General features: G+C 54.2%; 5 protein-coding genes across 5 annotated transcripts; 2 read left to right on the forward strand and 3 right to left on the reverse strand.

The window, feature by feature from the left end:
• Nucleotides 1-9: 9 nt before the first annotated feature.
• B0T26DRAFT_429387 (uncharacterized protein) lies at nucleotides 10-396 on the reverse strand. The gene has a single exon (XM_060434953.1). The coding sequence runs from the start codon at nucleotides 294-296 to the stop codon at nucleotides 78-80; it is 219 nt and encodes a 72-aa protein (XP_060293264.1). The 5' UTR covers nucleotides 297-396; the 3' UTR covers nucleotides 10-77.
• Nucleotides 397-5,550: 5,154 nt separating this feature from the next.
• On the reverse strand, nucleotides 5,551-7,003 carry B0T26DRAFT_679303 (uncharacterized protein; the record flags this gene model as incomplete). Its single annotated transcript, XM_060440340.1, has 3 exons — nucleotides 5,551-6,487; nucleotides 6,593-6,801; nucleotides 6,881-7,003. The coding sequence occupies 3 exons, from the start codon at nucleotides 7,001-7,003 to the stop codon at nucleotides 5,551-5,553; spliced, it is 1,269 nt and encodes a 422-aa protein (XP_060293265.1).
• A 417-nt stretch (nucleotides 7,004-7,420) lies between these two features.
• B0T26DRAFT_679304 (uncharacterized protein) lies at nucleotides 7,421-8,633 on the forward strand (the record flags this gene model as incomplete). The annotated part of the gene is made up of 4 exons (XM_060440341.1): nucleotides 7,421-7,446; nucleotides 7,509-7,670; nucleotides 7,756-8,154; nucleotides 8,369-8,633. 4 exons carry the CDS (start codon nucleotides 7,421-7,423, stop codon nucleotides 8,631-8,633), a joined length of 852 nt encoding a protein of 283 aa, XP_060293266.1.
• A 1,711-nt stretch (nucleotides 8,634-10,344) lies between these two features.
• Nucleotides 10,345-11,169, reverse strand: B0T26DRAFT_653308 (heterokaryon incompatibility protein-domain-containing protein; the record flags this gene model as incomplete). The annotated part of the gene is made up of 1 exon (XM_060438446.1): nucleotides 10,345-11,169. A coding segment is annotated over one exon (825 nt), but the record flags the coding sequence as incomplete, so codon positions are not given.
• Nucleotides 11,170-12,513: 1,344 nt separating this feature from the next.
• B0T26DRAFT_679306 (uncharacterized protein) lies at nucleotides 12,514-14,859 on the forward strand (the record flags this gene model as incomplete). Its single annotated transcript, XM_060440342.1, has 11 exons — nucleotides 12,514-12,596; nucleotides 12,801-12,904; nucleotides 13,232-13,271; nucleotides 13,310-13,327; nucleotides 13,490-13,523; nucleotides 13,649-13,990; nucleotides 14,120-14,158; nucleotides 14,245-14,407; nucleotides 14,463-14,616; nucleotides 14,669-14,733; nucleotides 14,828-14,859. 11 exons carry the CDS (start codon nucleotides 12,514-12,516, stop codon nucleotides 14,857-14,859), a joined length of 1,074 nt encoding a protein of 357 aa, XP_060293268.1.
• Nucleotides 14,860-14,920: the final 61 nt, after the last annotated feature.

Consider the following 14,920-nt stretch of genomic DNA (forward strand, 5'->3'; position numbering starts at 1 on the left):
CTTACGGCATTGATTGCGTTGTGCACAATCTGGAGTTTGGCGGTTTTGGTGTGTTTTCTTTTTCGGTTTTCTTTTTTTTACGGCATTCTCAAATGCCTCATCAAAAGCGAGGTGTTTAACGGGTCTTTTCTGTATGAGCCTACGGGCTCGGGAAACAAATTTTCATCTTGCATGCATTGCATGGCGACGGTGGTAGAACGGGACAGACTCGGACGGCCGGTTCGCATGGTGCTTTTACTGGGCGGCGCGGCAACAGCTCGGGTGGCCGAGCTGGTGTTCTTTTTGCAACACGCCATATACTTGGATTGGCAAGGCGTTTTCTATTTCACGTCAATGTGTCAATGTGCCAATGCTGACACGCGGGAGGCTTATACCGTATCATGAACAAGGAAGGCATGACACTCTGTCACTCGAATAATTTGGTTGTTTACTTTCGGTCTTGCAAATAGTGGCTGTTGGCCGATGACAGTGGTGGCCTTCTGTATACTAATCGAGCTAATCAGTTGCTTTGCCAGAGAATGGGCATTCGGGAAAGGCGGCTTCTGGGGTATTGGCATCTGGGTATGTACTAGATAGGTTCGATAGGCATCTACTTAAGCTAATGAGGATCAGGAGAAAGTATTCTTCCATCGCGAATCCGTTTGTTCTATTACATCCGTGCACAGGAAGTGAAGCTGGTAATTTGCTCGTGATTCGGTTTGAGTGTAGATGAATGGCATACGGTTGCTGAGAAGAAGTCGCAATACATCCAGTGCAGATAGTAGTTTCGTACCAAACTACGCTTTGCCCAACACTGTGCTTTTATAATCCTCTGAATCTTCTCTTTGCTTGCTGAGCCTTTACGATTTCCTTCCTTGACGTTCTCTCATCTGGACTTTATTCTGCTTGTCTCTTGCCTCCCATTAAGAATAAGATATAAGAACGACTTTTCTCCTTTTCTCAAGTGCTATTTGATCCTACCTCAATTCCTTTTGGGTTCTGTATTTGGTACTATCTAGCAACGAAAGATGGCTATTCCACTTCTCAACACCCACTTCCCTTGTTAGTTATCAACAAGGGTAATTCGACTACAATAGATTTACATATTTTTCCTTTTCTTTTTGGGAAAGCATGACATCACATGGTTGGGTATATTGATGTCTAATTAATCCACGCCAATATCTGTTGTAGTGAGACTGACTCTGAAATACCTTTTTCTTTTATTTCGTCTACTCAAGCCTCAAAGAGCGACTTCTACAGGTAGGTCTGTCACTAAAGTGAAATGGCTTAATTATACCCATCACTACGCACGAATAAAACGTTCACATGAAATATCACTACGGCCTTGGATCGAGCCCATGACCGACCTACTGGAGGTTGGGAAGTATTTAGCCCAGTTTCTTTTGTCTAGAAGCAAACTTATCTCAAAGCTTAGTTTCTAAAGACTTGTAGCACGAATTCAAATGCCGAGCCGCAAGCTTGATGTACCCAGGTTTTGACAATAACCAAAGTATCAGAGACCAGTTCTAGGCTCGTGAGAAGATAAATCACTTCTCTTGCTCCATAACCGTCTTTGGTCTATCCAGCATTGTTGAATACGCGTAACCCGTGGCCTTATCAGTTTCGGCTTCCTCGATTGCTGTGGAGATGGCTGATTGGTCTGCTGACTCTCGCAGATTTAAGCCAAGTCAAGTTTTCGCGCATCTGTATTGGCGCGCAACAGGCCTTCGTGAGATATTAGACTCGGTTGCGGCTGAAAGAGCCTCGTACGTAGTGCTTATGACGGCACGCGTAATTATGTCAAATTCGACTGCGCCCGAGAGGGGCATTTGCGTCTTACTACGAACACTTCATTTCACCTGCATAGTAGGGCAATCACACTAGCGCAGGCACTCTGAGATTTGAGGCTGAGGATTTTCCCAATCGTAATTACCTCTTTGGACCCCACCCCCGGAGACAGCCACGCTAACAGCTGTGGGCTTGTGGCAGGGCTGGCTGCCTTACTTGTCGTCACAGCCGTTCCGGTTGGGGGGCGGTCGTGAGGCGTTGCCATGCTATGCTTCGCTCCGGTGCTTGGTCCTTCCGGGGAAACCCGCCGTCTGATGAGATGAGAGCGGCGGGTGAGCACAGGGGTGATTGAAGCGCGCCTTGCAGAGAGAGTGACCAAAGTAATAGGTACGCATTGTTTTCTACATCCGGCTCACGCCGTGCCCGCTTGGGGGGTGGTCATCTCCAAACTTGGCAATTGGCGAGGCCTCAATTAGTTATTGTCCGTGCAACGCACATAATCACGGCGAAATGACTCGGAATCATCCCCTCCCATACGTATTGCATGCACTGCGTTTTTGCAGATGCAGATGCGATGCAGCTGCCCATTCTGCCTGCCAGACCGCCCGAATGAATGCCCACTGATGGCTTGCTTGTGCAGACAAACACTTGTCCGTACCTTGCATATCGGGCAGGGGGCGCCCCGCTGTTTAAGCCATGGGCGTTCTGCTGGGTTGAAACGCGCATGTGCATCCTGCCTGTGGCGGCGAGGGGGGCCGCCGCCCAGCAAGCACAGCCACGCTTCGCAAAGTTCCAGGATGGAAGGCAGAAGATTTAGGTGGGGTGGTGGCCTCACTGAGTCGCTCACGTGCGAACCGCTGGAGCTGGAAAATTGCGCGTCAAGTTGCCGCTAGCTTCGCCGAGACGCAGGGGGCCCGATGAAAACTCGGTTTTGCGCGCCGGCCTCCGATTGATTGTTTCTTCTGCTTGGAGGGATGAAAGCTTGTTTCCGCAGGCATCGCGCCAAGTGCGAGGCGGAAGGCCACGAAGTTCCAGGCGTCTTTGGATGTTTTTTTGCGCGTGACCAATCAGAGCGGTGGTGGCTTGGCTGTTTGAAATGCGCCACTCAGCTTACAGTGGAAGAAGGTACGTACGCGTCCAGGTGGCAAGCCAGGTACCTGCCTGCCTACACGGCGCGACAACAACCAGATCTGGACAAAGGTCGACGGCGTCCGCGGCGTCGGCCTCTTTGGGAAAATTAACTGTTTCGGGCGACTTACGCTGCTCGTATGTTGACCTGCGTATCCTTCTGTAGCGGTGTTTGTTTGTGTGCTGGCAGGCAGGAGCGACTTCCCTACAAGTACAAACTCAAATCTCACGGCCACCGTTGGTTTGGTCTTGCTGCCTAAAAGCCTCCAACTTCATCATCGCCAACCGTATGGGGCCACAGCTCGACAATCGTGGCTCAGTACGCCCAGTAGTAAATAATCAGGACAAATTTCCGCAGGGATAATTATGACGCCTTGCTAACGCCTCCTGATGATTCTTCGGCGTCTCTGAAGGCGCGATGGCGGCTATCCGGACGAACAAACTGTCCGTGGTTCAAGTCCCAAGCAAGCCATGTGACTTGGTGGAAAAGAAATAAAATGCTCGACGGCTAACTACGCGCGAAGACTGAGGCTGCTGTGCGATATTTGCATTCATCCTCCTGTTGCCCGTCGTTGTCCGAGCGGTGTGCATTGAAAGGTTGATGGGTTATTTGGAGTGCTTCTGATGCAACTTCCCATCTCGAAGAGGGTCAATTAGTCAAGAGTCATTGATTTGAATATTCTAGTCTGCTTCCGAGCGTGTTGCCGGGCATCGACAAACTTGTTTCTCGAGGCCATCAAGCCGTTCCTCGCCATTATCTGCAACTTCACATCCGGTGGCCTCTCCACGCCATAAGCAGCTCATCAAGAAACTTGCAGAGCTCGAGATCGGACTCTTTTTAAGGTCCAACGTCATCCCGGAGTTCTTGATCTCTGTATCGAGGTCCGCCGTTTTTTCTTAGTTAGTGAACGACTTCTTGCCGTTGTTGACTAGTTGCCGGTAGTTAAGACAGCAACAGGACAAGCTCATATTATACCCTACGGGCTCCTGTACAAGCACAAATAATGTGGGCTCTCGCCGATGATTAATATTTTGCGTCGTGATTAAGTGTTGAGACAGCTCGACTGCTCCGCGAACGGATGAGATTCGGCTGGCTAGCACGTCTCGCGTCTCTTGCACGCGCCGACGCTGCAAGATAAAACGCACTCAGCGGTGGCTCCAATGCTCGAGACGATTTGGTTCGACGACATCTCTAAGCTCTTGTGTACGTATCTCATACGATACGACCCCTGTTACGTGGATTAGACTTGGTCGAGAGCACAGCTCCCAAGCTCATGAGCTAGGTATATGAGCAATGAGTAGGCGGCATATTATTGAGTTCATTTCTCAGTCCAGACACCATTCCTACGCTGTTCAGAGAGATGGCCCTTCTTTTCCCGCCCAGGTTTCCCTAATGTCTAGAGGTTTCGATTTCACATCCTGCCAACGCCCTCTTCGATCTGCCGTTAATCCAACAGGCCCGCCCACCAAGTCACCTTTGGACGGACGTTCTCTTAAGGTCTGGCTGGGCCGCTGGCGAGACATCGCTCAAGACCTGCAAAGCCTCGCTGAATCATTTTTGGGTCCTGGAATCATCGCGCAGTCGTTGGGCATGTGCTGGCGCGTCATCAGTTGGACGATTGTCAGAATGAAGAAAACAAACCCCCCCCCGGACATGGGCACATTACGGATGGAAGACGGCCCAGTTCACAAAAGGCCGGGATGGAATCCAACTCAAGCCGAGGCAAGTATATTCAGACCCTCTTCAGCTGGGCCCGAGGTCGGTAGCTGTCTGTCTGAAACGCCGTCCGGTCACCGGCTCGGGCCCCCCGTTGCAGCTCAGTGGATTGAGACTATACCTTACTTTGTCTCTCTCATTCACTTAATTGCAGCGTGCACCAAGCGGGTGTTTACTTTGATATTCTGGTTACGGGCCTCGTCTCTGGGTGGTCCCTGATGTTGCGCCCCATACTAGTCGCTTCACCATGCCGCGGACAGCCATGCACAGAATATCTTGGGACTGCATCCGCTTCCCAGAGTTGCTGGGTTGGTATCCACTTCTCGGGCTGCAAAACTCTTTTGACCCGGGGGTGGCCCTTTGGCTTGGATGCAACCACGAATCCTGGGTATAGCGGAGTATCAACTCCTAGCACCATCTTGGGGGGCGGAATAAAGTGAATCAAGGGGGACTAACCAGCGGCAACCATGACAGCCTGACCATGTGAGCATGCTGGTGATTTGGACTCGAGTCTAGTTGCCGTTCATACGAAGGTAATTAACCATGTGCAAAAAATACTGTACCGTAGTTAACTACCTGGGAGGCAGACATTTACGAATGTATAAAGTCTCGCTGTTTCCCGCCAATGGCCTGACCGGAGCTGACTGTGCGTGTTTAAGGCATTTGGTTGATGGGCGGTTGCAAGGCAAGGAGTGGTGGGTGATGGGGTGGGGGGGTCGTTGTGTTAAGATTCAAGATGGGCGGCTTTACAATGTACACAATGGCTCCTCAATGGACAATCCAGTCTCACATCCCAACATTCATACAAGAACTGTCTGCATCGGGTGAAATTTGCCGTGACGTCTCGTAGTAGCGACCCACATTCAGCTGATGATACAGTGTAGAGACGTCAACAACTAATCCGAAGACTTTCTTGAATTCGTGATATAGACTAGAAGTTACCAAACCGTCAGCACCTCGACTTTTTTCTCGCCCCTCTCCACATCCGTCCAGACCTGGCCAGAAATGGCCCCAAAGACGTAGCTTGCATCCAGCAGCCTCACCATGCTCTCCTTGCTATCCAGGCCTGCTACGCCGTCGCCAACTACCCTACAAATATACGGCATGCGTACGTGCCCGAGCACCCACACGGCATCGCCCACGCGGGCGTCTGCCGGCCCGAGGCCAATGTGACCCGCGTCGGTGACGAAGAAGCGCTTCCCGTCGCACACGCCCAGGATCGTCTCGGCCTGCAGCCGGTAGCTCGACAAGGCGTCCTTGAAGATGTCCGCAAGGGGGATTTTCTCCTTTTTCTTTTTCTTCTTGGGTTTTCCTTTTCCACTCCCGGTCTCTTCCCCGGCTGGCACCACCACTTCATCCTCCGCTGCATACGGAGCCGAGCTTGGTGATGGCGGCGACGCGGATGGCCGGGAGCGGGAGTTGCACGCCCCCGTTTGGCTGGTCACGAGGGGGGGAGGTAGTGATTTCAGACAGGGTCTAGTTCGGCTTGCTAGTGGTTTCTGCCATGTCCCTCTGCTGCTGTCCGTAGCTTCTGAAGCCGGCGCGGATGTAAATCTCGGAAAGGTGCTCCCCGCCCTAGACCTGGGCGCTCGCGCAGATGCTCCAGTCGGAGGCCCACGAGGGCAGGCTGGGGGTAGGCGAGCCGGCGACGACGAGGCGTAGGAACCTGTCGAGGCCGACAGCGACGTCGGTCTAGACCTGGCCCGCGGAGCGGCCGAAGTAGTCGGGCGGTAGCTCGACGGTCCTGTGGCGTGGCACTTGGCGGAGGGCGTCGTCATGCTCGAGCCCGGACGCGCGCAGCTACGCGAGTGTCTTGTCGTACTCGGCGTCGACGAGCGGCAGCACGGTGTAGACCTTGTCGCGCGCGTCGGTGGCCTGGCTTGGCCGTCTCAAAGGGTTTCCTTCCCATTACAGCCTTCGACCTCGACCTCGACCTCGACCTCGACCTGGACGGGCACGACGCACGAGGCATTGCCCTACGTGTATGACAGAGACTCGTAAGGCGGAGCGGTGCTGAGGCGCGAGTCTACGGGGCGGATCTTGACCGGGTCGTCATGCTGCCCGGGGAGCAACTCTAGTAGGCGGAACGAATCTTCGGCGTCGGGCAGCGTTATCTGCTCCGTTGCTGTGCTCGAGTCTACCTCTATTTCTGTTTTCGTATCTCTCTTTTGGCGCTTGCCCATCTGATTCTGCAGAGGGTGGAGGAGGTGCTGCTGAACTTCGACACGCGCCACCGATGCCATAGGCCCACCGCTTAAGAACAAATACTGCTGATCCGCCTCCACCGTACACCAAAAGCTCAACCGCCCCGCTGGACTCGGTGTGCCCAGATGCCGGCAGCAGATGTGCGGCGGTCGACACAACCACCATCATCAACATTACCACGGCCATCTCCACCACCGCGTTCAACCTGCCCACGGACAAGGTTTCCGCTGCGACACTGTGGCGGATACCATTTTTTTGTCCAAGCCAGATAGATGTATTTATGCCGAAATTTGACGCCTACTAACAACAACACCGCTGCTTGAGAAAACTATCCGAAACATGAGACAAAACACGTACGCCGCGTTCGGGCTAGGTTGCCCCGGTGAATGCTAGGGCAATACCGGGCAGAGACAGCAAGGCCCAGAGTTTAACAATTAAAATTCAATGACTTTTCCGACAGACCCGGGCTCCTTGAACCCCCCGAAAATAGTACCAGGCCAAGAGGTCGAGCAAACGTCGGTTTATTTTTCAACCAGGCCTGGCCTGGCCCCTCGGCCGAGTGGGGTTTAAAATCACCTTGGCGGCTGCAGCCTTACCTGTGAAATGGCGGGTGCCGCGAGCGAGCGTCGGTGGGGGCCTCCCAAGTCTTGCCGAGGACGAGGACGTGTTGGTACAAACACTCCAAGAATAGGTCAGGCAATGTTTCAGCAAAGCCAACAGGCCAGGGAGCCAGAGTCGGGTCCACGGATTCAGGGGGCCCGGGGGGGAGGACGCGGCGGCGGCGGCACGGGGGGTGGCCGACTGTTGACCGGGTTCCTACATGTGCCGCCAACCCACAGATCCAGCCGGGACAGTGAGTTTTCATAATCCCGGAAGCAGCCCCCGCTTGACGAGCGAATGTTGGGAATCAAATTAACCTTTGCTTTCACAGTCTACAGCCCCGTTACCTTTATCAACTGTAACATCCAGGATACCGGTCCATTGTCGAACAAGATGGCAGATAAGCCAACCAAACCAACCAGCGCCGGAGGAAGTGGGAATCCCCTCCATGGCGTTACCGGTAAAGAGAAGACACCCGCTAAGCCAGGCTCTCTTACATCGTCGTCTAGCAGCCTTGCTGGTTCCAGCCTGGCTGGCTCTGGCAGCACGGCATCCGCGGGAATTCCAGGCGCCATCCCCGCTAATCAGCTCAACCCTTCTGATTCTGAAATATTCAATGAAGCGAAGGCACAGAGAAAGGCACAGGAGAGTAAAGACTTTTGGGACATGTCAAAGTACGATTACATGAATGTAGACATTCGTCTCTTTGCTGACCGGAATGCCGCCACTGGTCCGAAGTACGTCGGAACCAGGAGTAAAAAGTTGCACGAATGCTCAACCTGGGCCGTCAGTTGCCCTTCCACGTGCTCCAACCCCTAACTAGACGACCTGGGAAGGTAGCTGATCGTGTCTATCACAGAATCTTTTCAAACAAGTTATGCATCGAGAGGATCTTCGTGAAATTTTCGCCTTTGGCCCATTAGAGAATCCCGAAGACGTCAAATTCAACAGAGAGCAGCGACGTTGGGAAGCACCGCTATGTCATTTTACTCTTCCTGCGCTGGAGGCTCATGGCCAATTACGAATGCTGAAAGACCCCGTGGACAATGGAAAACCGCTCCCGCCGAAGGAGAAAATACCCGATGAGAAAGACGCGGTGGACTGCAGTGCCATTTTGTACGAGAGCAAGCTCAAATCGTTTACACAAGCGTGCGATGCTCATAGCCTCAATGACAGCAGTTTCAAGCCCAGACTGATCATATGGGTGGTTATTTAGATTTGAGAGTTGCGTAGGTAGTTGTTCATGCTCCAAATTGCGGACAGGCACCAGTTGAAGCGAGCCCTGCGGGCCAGGATTACTGAAACATGAAACATCGTTCGGATTAAACTCGTACGCGTCGCGATTTCTTTTCAATGTGTCATTTCTAGTTCAGGGAGATTTATTTCAAATTGGACTGCTGTGCCCCGCGAATTTCTAGAATGCATAAGTACATGAGCCTTGATTTGGATGTCTTGTGTGTATGTTTCTGCTTAAAGCGTTCTAGAAACTCTTCATATTTTGGTCGATTATTTGCTTGCTCTTGTCCTTCGTCCGGATCCTCTATAGTCACCTCATCAGAGCCGCTACCGGATCGAGTTCGCTGTGGTACTCGTGTATTGTATCTAATTCGATCCCCACGCAGTCCAAGGTAACCTCGAGATGTCAAGAGTGAAAATATACGCTGCCGAGAATAAGATATGCACTTCGGCGTATAAGAGGCCGAATTATTCATGAAAGGGACAAAGTCTAGGTGTGCAGTCCTAGCGGAGTTTGAGGTTCGATCCTTCACAGGCTTCCAAATCCTATTCTCGAGATGCACCCAAAAGTACTCGGTAAAGCTGACGATGCCGATACGATACGCGACGCCGTCTCGCCACTCGAGAATCAGGGCATACAGTTCCCATTCCTCGCTCTTCTCTGGGTATCTCGAACACTCGCCTCCGTAGACGGCGACCTCGGCCTCGATTGTTTCTCCCTTGTGCGTGTCGCATTCTCCCGTTGCCTTGACGAGGCAGTCTGGTGCGAGAGATGCCGTGTCCGGGAGGGCGTACCGCAGGCGGCGATCATCCTCCGCCTTCGCCTTGATGTACTCAGGCACGACGACGTGTCCGCCCCAGCCGCCGTCGGACGTCTTGCAAAATTCGAGCTTGGCTGTGCTGCCCCAGAACACCAGGCGCCCACAGTCCTTGGCGAGGTCGAAGGCCGTCGCGCCAGCAGATGGTTCGACGGCCGACGGCCACTGCTTCCAGAGATGCGTGAGCCGCGGCTGGGCGCTGGCCGGTGCTGAGATGGGGTCATACTCTTGGTCCTCGATCTCTCGCACCCCTTTCGTCTCGTCCAGCTGATAGATCACAGCCTCACGGAAGATTCCTCGCCGGCGGCTCAAGTGCCACAACTCGCCCAGATGCAGGCCTCCCTTGCAGGAGGACTGCCAAGCCACCCAAGTCCAGCTCGGAAACGGCGTCTTGCTCTTGCCGTGCACGGCATGGGTGCGCGGCATCCCCGGGAGGCACCAGGTGAGGGCGTACGCGAAACGCTGCGCGGGCTGTGCCCAGACGAAGCGTTCTCCAGTTAGGGCCGTCAACACGGCCAGCACCCCGGCAAAGGCGTGCAGGCGGTCGGATTCGGCCGTTATGTTGCGATGCATGAACCGTATGGCGAGATCTCGGTATAGAGACGGGCGAGCTTGCAGCGCTGTCGGCTTGGGACCGTCTTCACGCCCGTCTTCGCTGCCACCGCCGTCACGGGGCAGGAGAAGTGCCGAGATATCGAGCTCCCATTTGCGGTACGTGCGACTGAACGTCCACTGGCTCGACCGCAGGCCGTCGCCGGGCAGGCCCGTCTGAAAGGCGTCATTGCCGCCCGATACCCGGCCAAACCGGTAGCCGGAAAAGCCGTCTGGATGACCGTCCTCTAGCTCCACCTCCTCGGCCCAGCGGGCACTGGGGCAGTGCCAGTAGACCTGGTTCTCGGCGAAGATGAGCTTGCGCATTGACAGGAAGTGCTCCTGCATTGTCCAGGCCCGAGCGTACCAGCTCGAGGAGGCCAGCGGACCAGGAGCAAAGTCATCGAAAGAGTCCAGCACAGGGATCAAAGAGACGCCCGGGGAGTGAACGGCGTGAATAGGACCGCTGGCCGCCCAGTGCGGCTCCACAGAGACGCGCGATAGGCCCGTGTCGGCGTGATTACTCGCCGCCGCGATGACGGTCAGCGTCGCTAGCGCGTATATAGACGCCATCTGGGCAATCTGCGACGCCTTGTGAGACTCGTCGTCCTGCTTGATGCACAAGGTGTCAACCCAGAGGTGATGAATGCCCAGATTCCGCGTCACTGAGATGGCGTCACTGATGGTCGATGGGAGCTCGACGCTTGTGAGGGCATCCTTCTCGGCGAGCTTTGTCACGTTGCCTGTGGTCAACATGACCTTGTTGGTCTCTCCCCAGACGTAGCTCGGCGCCACGAAGCGCGGAATGCTGTCTCCGGCTGCCTCGACAATGCAATTGTCCACCACGTCGATCAGGAGCAGGTCAGCCACGGGGTCCAGCCTGGGCGCGAGGCTGGCGCCCGAACAGCGCTCGCCGTGCTGCGTCTCGCACCGCGCAAGCCAAAACCGCAAGAGCTCGGCGTCGACACCCTTTGGATTCGGCAGCCTCCCCCCGTATCGTGGGATGGCGGCAGGCGGTCTTGCCAAGCTCTCGAGGACGGTCGCCAACAGAGCACGACATGCTTGAAACTCGACAACAGTCGCCCCGGTGGAGTGCTGCTCGTACATCCACTGGTTCTTCCTCTTGGCCTGAACGACGACTACCAGCCGCGTGGTAGTGCGGTCCCAGTAGTTCTCCAGCTCTGGGAGCCGTGGCGCAAAAGACCGGCGGTGTTTCTCAACTGCCTTCGGCGGAGGAGGACTGGCATGCTCGCGCAGCGTAGAGTCGGTGCAGAACTCGACAGCTTGCAAATGACATGCCATGCCTTCGACCGAGTTGTTCCCGATGCGCTCCCGAAGCCTCTTCGCCACGGTCCCGCAAAAGGCACAGGTGTCGGCGCGCGAGAGGATGTCCGAGACGCTGCCCAGTGTCGGCCTTTTCGAGTAGAAGTGATGCATGCTCTCGTTGATGCAGCCCGTGTAGCCGCCCCATTCGGGGAACATCTTGAAGACCCGGTTCTCATTCATCCACGCCAGGTCTGCAAGCGGCAAGCGCTGGCAGACGTGACAGAGACGCGAGAGTGGCTGGTAGGTTGGGGCCTCCGGGTTCAGACTCCTGGTCTGGCCGTTGTTTCTTCAGTCGGGCACGGATTCGGAACCGTGTGCGGTGATCATACCTTGACTGCCGGTTCCGAGCCAGCAGGCTTTGAGTAGCCCCGCTAGATTCGGGGCTCGTCGTTGCCGGCCATGGTCGAGAGCCGGCGGTGTTTTGGTGAGACTTGCGGTTGACGTTACTACAATGTCCTTTGACGAAACGAAACCGTCATCGCCCGCGCAGAAACGTCCACTTCACAGTCCCGACGTAGACGGGAATGTAAAATGACCAGTACCACGACTTCTAAGGCTCTCAGCTTCTTATAACACTTCGAGAGTGCTGGATGGGCGGAGGCTGTGTTTCTGATGGCTGGGCGCTAGGTCAACCAGCCACCGCCACGGCTGAAGCCCCTAACTGCCCTGGGTGTTCTCGTCCAGACACGGCCGCCAAACCGACCAAGATTCCGCCGTACACTATACTGTCCTACATATGGGAAGACGAAGAGGTGCTCTTCAGAATTCCGAGACCGCAGAGGGCAGGTGCGGCAGCCAAAGGCACGAACGAGCAGCAATGGAACACGCCAAACACTAGATCTCGCGCATTGTAGAGATTTTCGAGGTAAAAACACCATGCAGAACCGAGGGGAGGGGCTGCGCCATCCAGAGAGCAGGGTGTAGTAGTCTATTAGCCGGCTGTTCCTCCTTCTTGGCCCCGAAAGTGGCTTGGGGCTGAGAACAACATTGCCTCGTCCGTCCAAAGGATATAGCCACTGGCCCTCCACCCGAAATGTCCCGTTTCTTTCTAACCCGGCACAATTCGATCTTGCTCTCGCATTCCTGCTATTTATTTATCTACGTGTTATAAAGCCCCGCCCAGCAATGCCTCCTGGTATCGGCTTTGACCCATTCCAACTCTATTCACCGGCCAATGTCACTGTTGCAGACAATGAATTCGAGTCCGTGTACCGCTTCGATTATAAACCCCCCTTGCCAAGTTTGTGGGGAAATGACACTTAACTAGCATTGTGGCGAGAGATTTCCTGGCCCGCCTACAGATTCAGCGCGCTGGACTCCTAAGTTCAAGTTATCAGTATTGGTATAAGCTATGCAGAGTCCTAAGGCATCGAAATTCCGTCTGACAACTCTGGGCTACACTCCAGCCACAGTCTGGGCCACACTCTAGCCACAGTTCCCCCGATCGTCTTCATCTGCCACAGCCTTGGTGATATTGTTCTCAAGACGGCGCTCATGGTAGCGGGCGATCAACGTCGTTAGTTTGAGTTCCTCCTCAAAGCCCTAAAGGGAGTAGTGTCCATAGGCCGCCGCATTGGGGCTCGAAGGTGGCCGGTGTACTAAGTCGACTTGTCAAGATTCCTGAAATTTTGCCAGCTAGAAATCTAAGGACAAATATGGTGCTCCTTAGTCCTTACCGATCACTCCCCCGCACTGAGCACCCTCTGCCAACGATTCATTGAGCAGGCAGCTGATCTCAAGTTTATTCTCTCTTTCTGACTCGGGTACATCCAATCCTTAAGAACCTAGCATTACAATTAATAACAAATAGTGTTCGTGGCGCTCTAGCCACGATTGTGCCTAGGCGTTGTGTCGCGATGCAACCTTAGGGGGGGTGATGAATAGTACGTTGATTCATGTTCTGTGCTACTTATGGTTCCAGCTGTGGGGGCCTGATGAAGTAGGTGCGGGGCGACGCCCGCGCAGCACGTTCCTCCGTCACGTGCCTGCGCACCCGACCCTCTCCATCCTTTGTTGCACGGCCCAAAGTGTCCCTATTCCAACAAATAGCCTTTCTCTCCCTCCCACTACTTGTTGCATCCACCTAGCTAACCATTTCTAGATTGTCGATATCTACTCTGCAACGATGGGTACTGGTAACAAACGCGTGCAACCGCTCGCATGCGACACCAGCTTCTCTGCAAGTCTGAGTCTCTGACAAGAATTTCAGAACGTTACAAGAGTCCATCTAGACCGCTATCCTTGGGCCTATTTACCACAGGGGCATCCGGACCATCAATACCTGGCGCACTGGGCTCGCTTCGGCGGACAGCAGGTAAGGAAGTGCCTCGGGAAACCGTACCCCCATGCTCTCGGCTTCCAATACCACGAGCATGCACCTCCCTCAGCCCACACCGACGCCGGTAATTTGCACGATCTTGATGTCCAAATCGGTACTACGCCGCATTCAGTCTTTTATCAGAACCCTCGGCATTCCAGCTCTTCCATTATAACACATTTGGGATCCAAGCGTCTCGCCCAACCCAACGCCGACCAAGCTAGGAGCTCGTGGCAGAGCCAAGACGCGATCCAAGCGAAGCAGAGGCTAGGCCCATTTGATGATGTGTGTGAGTTAAACTTCCTGTCCAGGTATCTAATATAACTATCACTCCGAACATTATTATACGTGTTAACAACTATCAATTGACAACACGGGCGACTGACTAACACACTCTGGTTAATTATTGAACAGCGCAAGAAATTAGACGAGGAGATGAGCATTACTAAGATGGTAGGTTCTGGGTGGTCTACAACCACTATCACAGTGCTCACTCGCTCCTAAGGCTGCCCGGCGTTGCGGACAACCGCACTGGCCAGTTGATTGCCGTGTACGACCAGCTGGCGCGGTGCTGCTTGAGCATGTGCAATTCACCGGCAGACGCGTCCCCGCCCGCCCGGGAGAGGCAGATAGGGGATCTGAACAAGGCGAGGGACTTTGCCCGGCGAAGTGAGAAGCTGGTTGCCAATCAAGTGGATAGATGTATGGTACGGAGGACGCGCGTCGCTTTGAACATTGTGGAAACAGAGCTGAACAGTCCGTCCTAGCGGGCTCGGTCTGGGCTATGCATCAGTACCGAGATTTAGGCGCGAGTTGAAGTTGCTAGAGGATGAGCTATCGACTCTACAGGCTTCAGGACACCGCGGCGTTGAGGGTCTTCTTACCAGCATCAAGATGATCGAGAGGGCGAAGTTGACATTGCAATTATTACTGTCTCTGCATTATGATAATATTCTACTACAGTACCTCGCTAGAATCCAGGGGGTGGCTGCTCGCACACGATGGGCTTGTCTGCAGCCGGATGGGATGTACGTTAACCCTTTTACACTCATCATACCTTATATATACTAGCGGTTGAAGAACAGTACTAACCTTACCTTCCCTCTAACCCATCCACGGTAGTGAGAGCTTGCGACCGCCTGGGCACGAAGTAAAGAGACGGCGAATGCTTGGTTATAGCCCGGTCCTTGTGTGACGGCGGGTGGCCGAGGATTT

The sequence above is a fragment of the Lasiosphaeria miniovina genome, assembly GCF_030549165.1.
Source record: "Lasiosphaeria miniovina strain SMH2392-1A chromosome Unknown B0T26scaffold_6, whole genome shotgun sequence".
Classification (NCBI taxonomy): domain Eukaryota; kingdom Fungi; phylum Ascomycota; class Sordariomycetes; order Sordariales; family Lasiosphaeriaceae; genus Lasiosphaeria; species Lasiosphaeria miniovina.

Coding starts and splice junctions, on each gene's coding strand:
- B0T26DRAFT_429387 (XM_060434953.1), bottom strand. CDS start 296: ATGGCGTGTTGCAAAAAGAACACCAGCTCGGCCACCCGAGCTGTTGCC.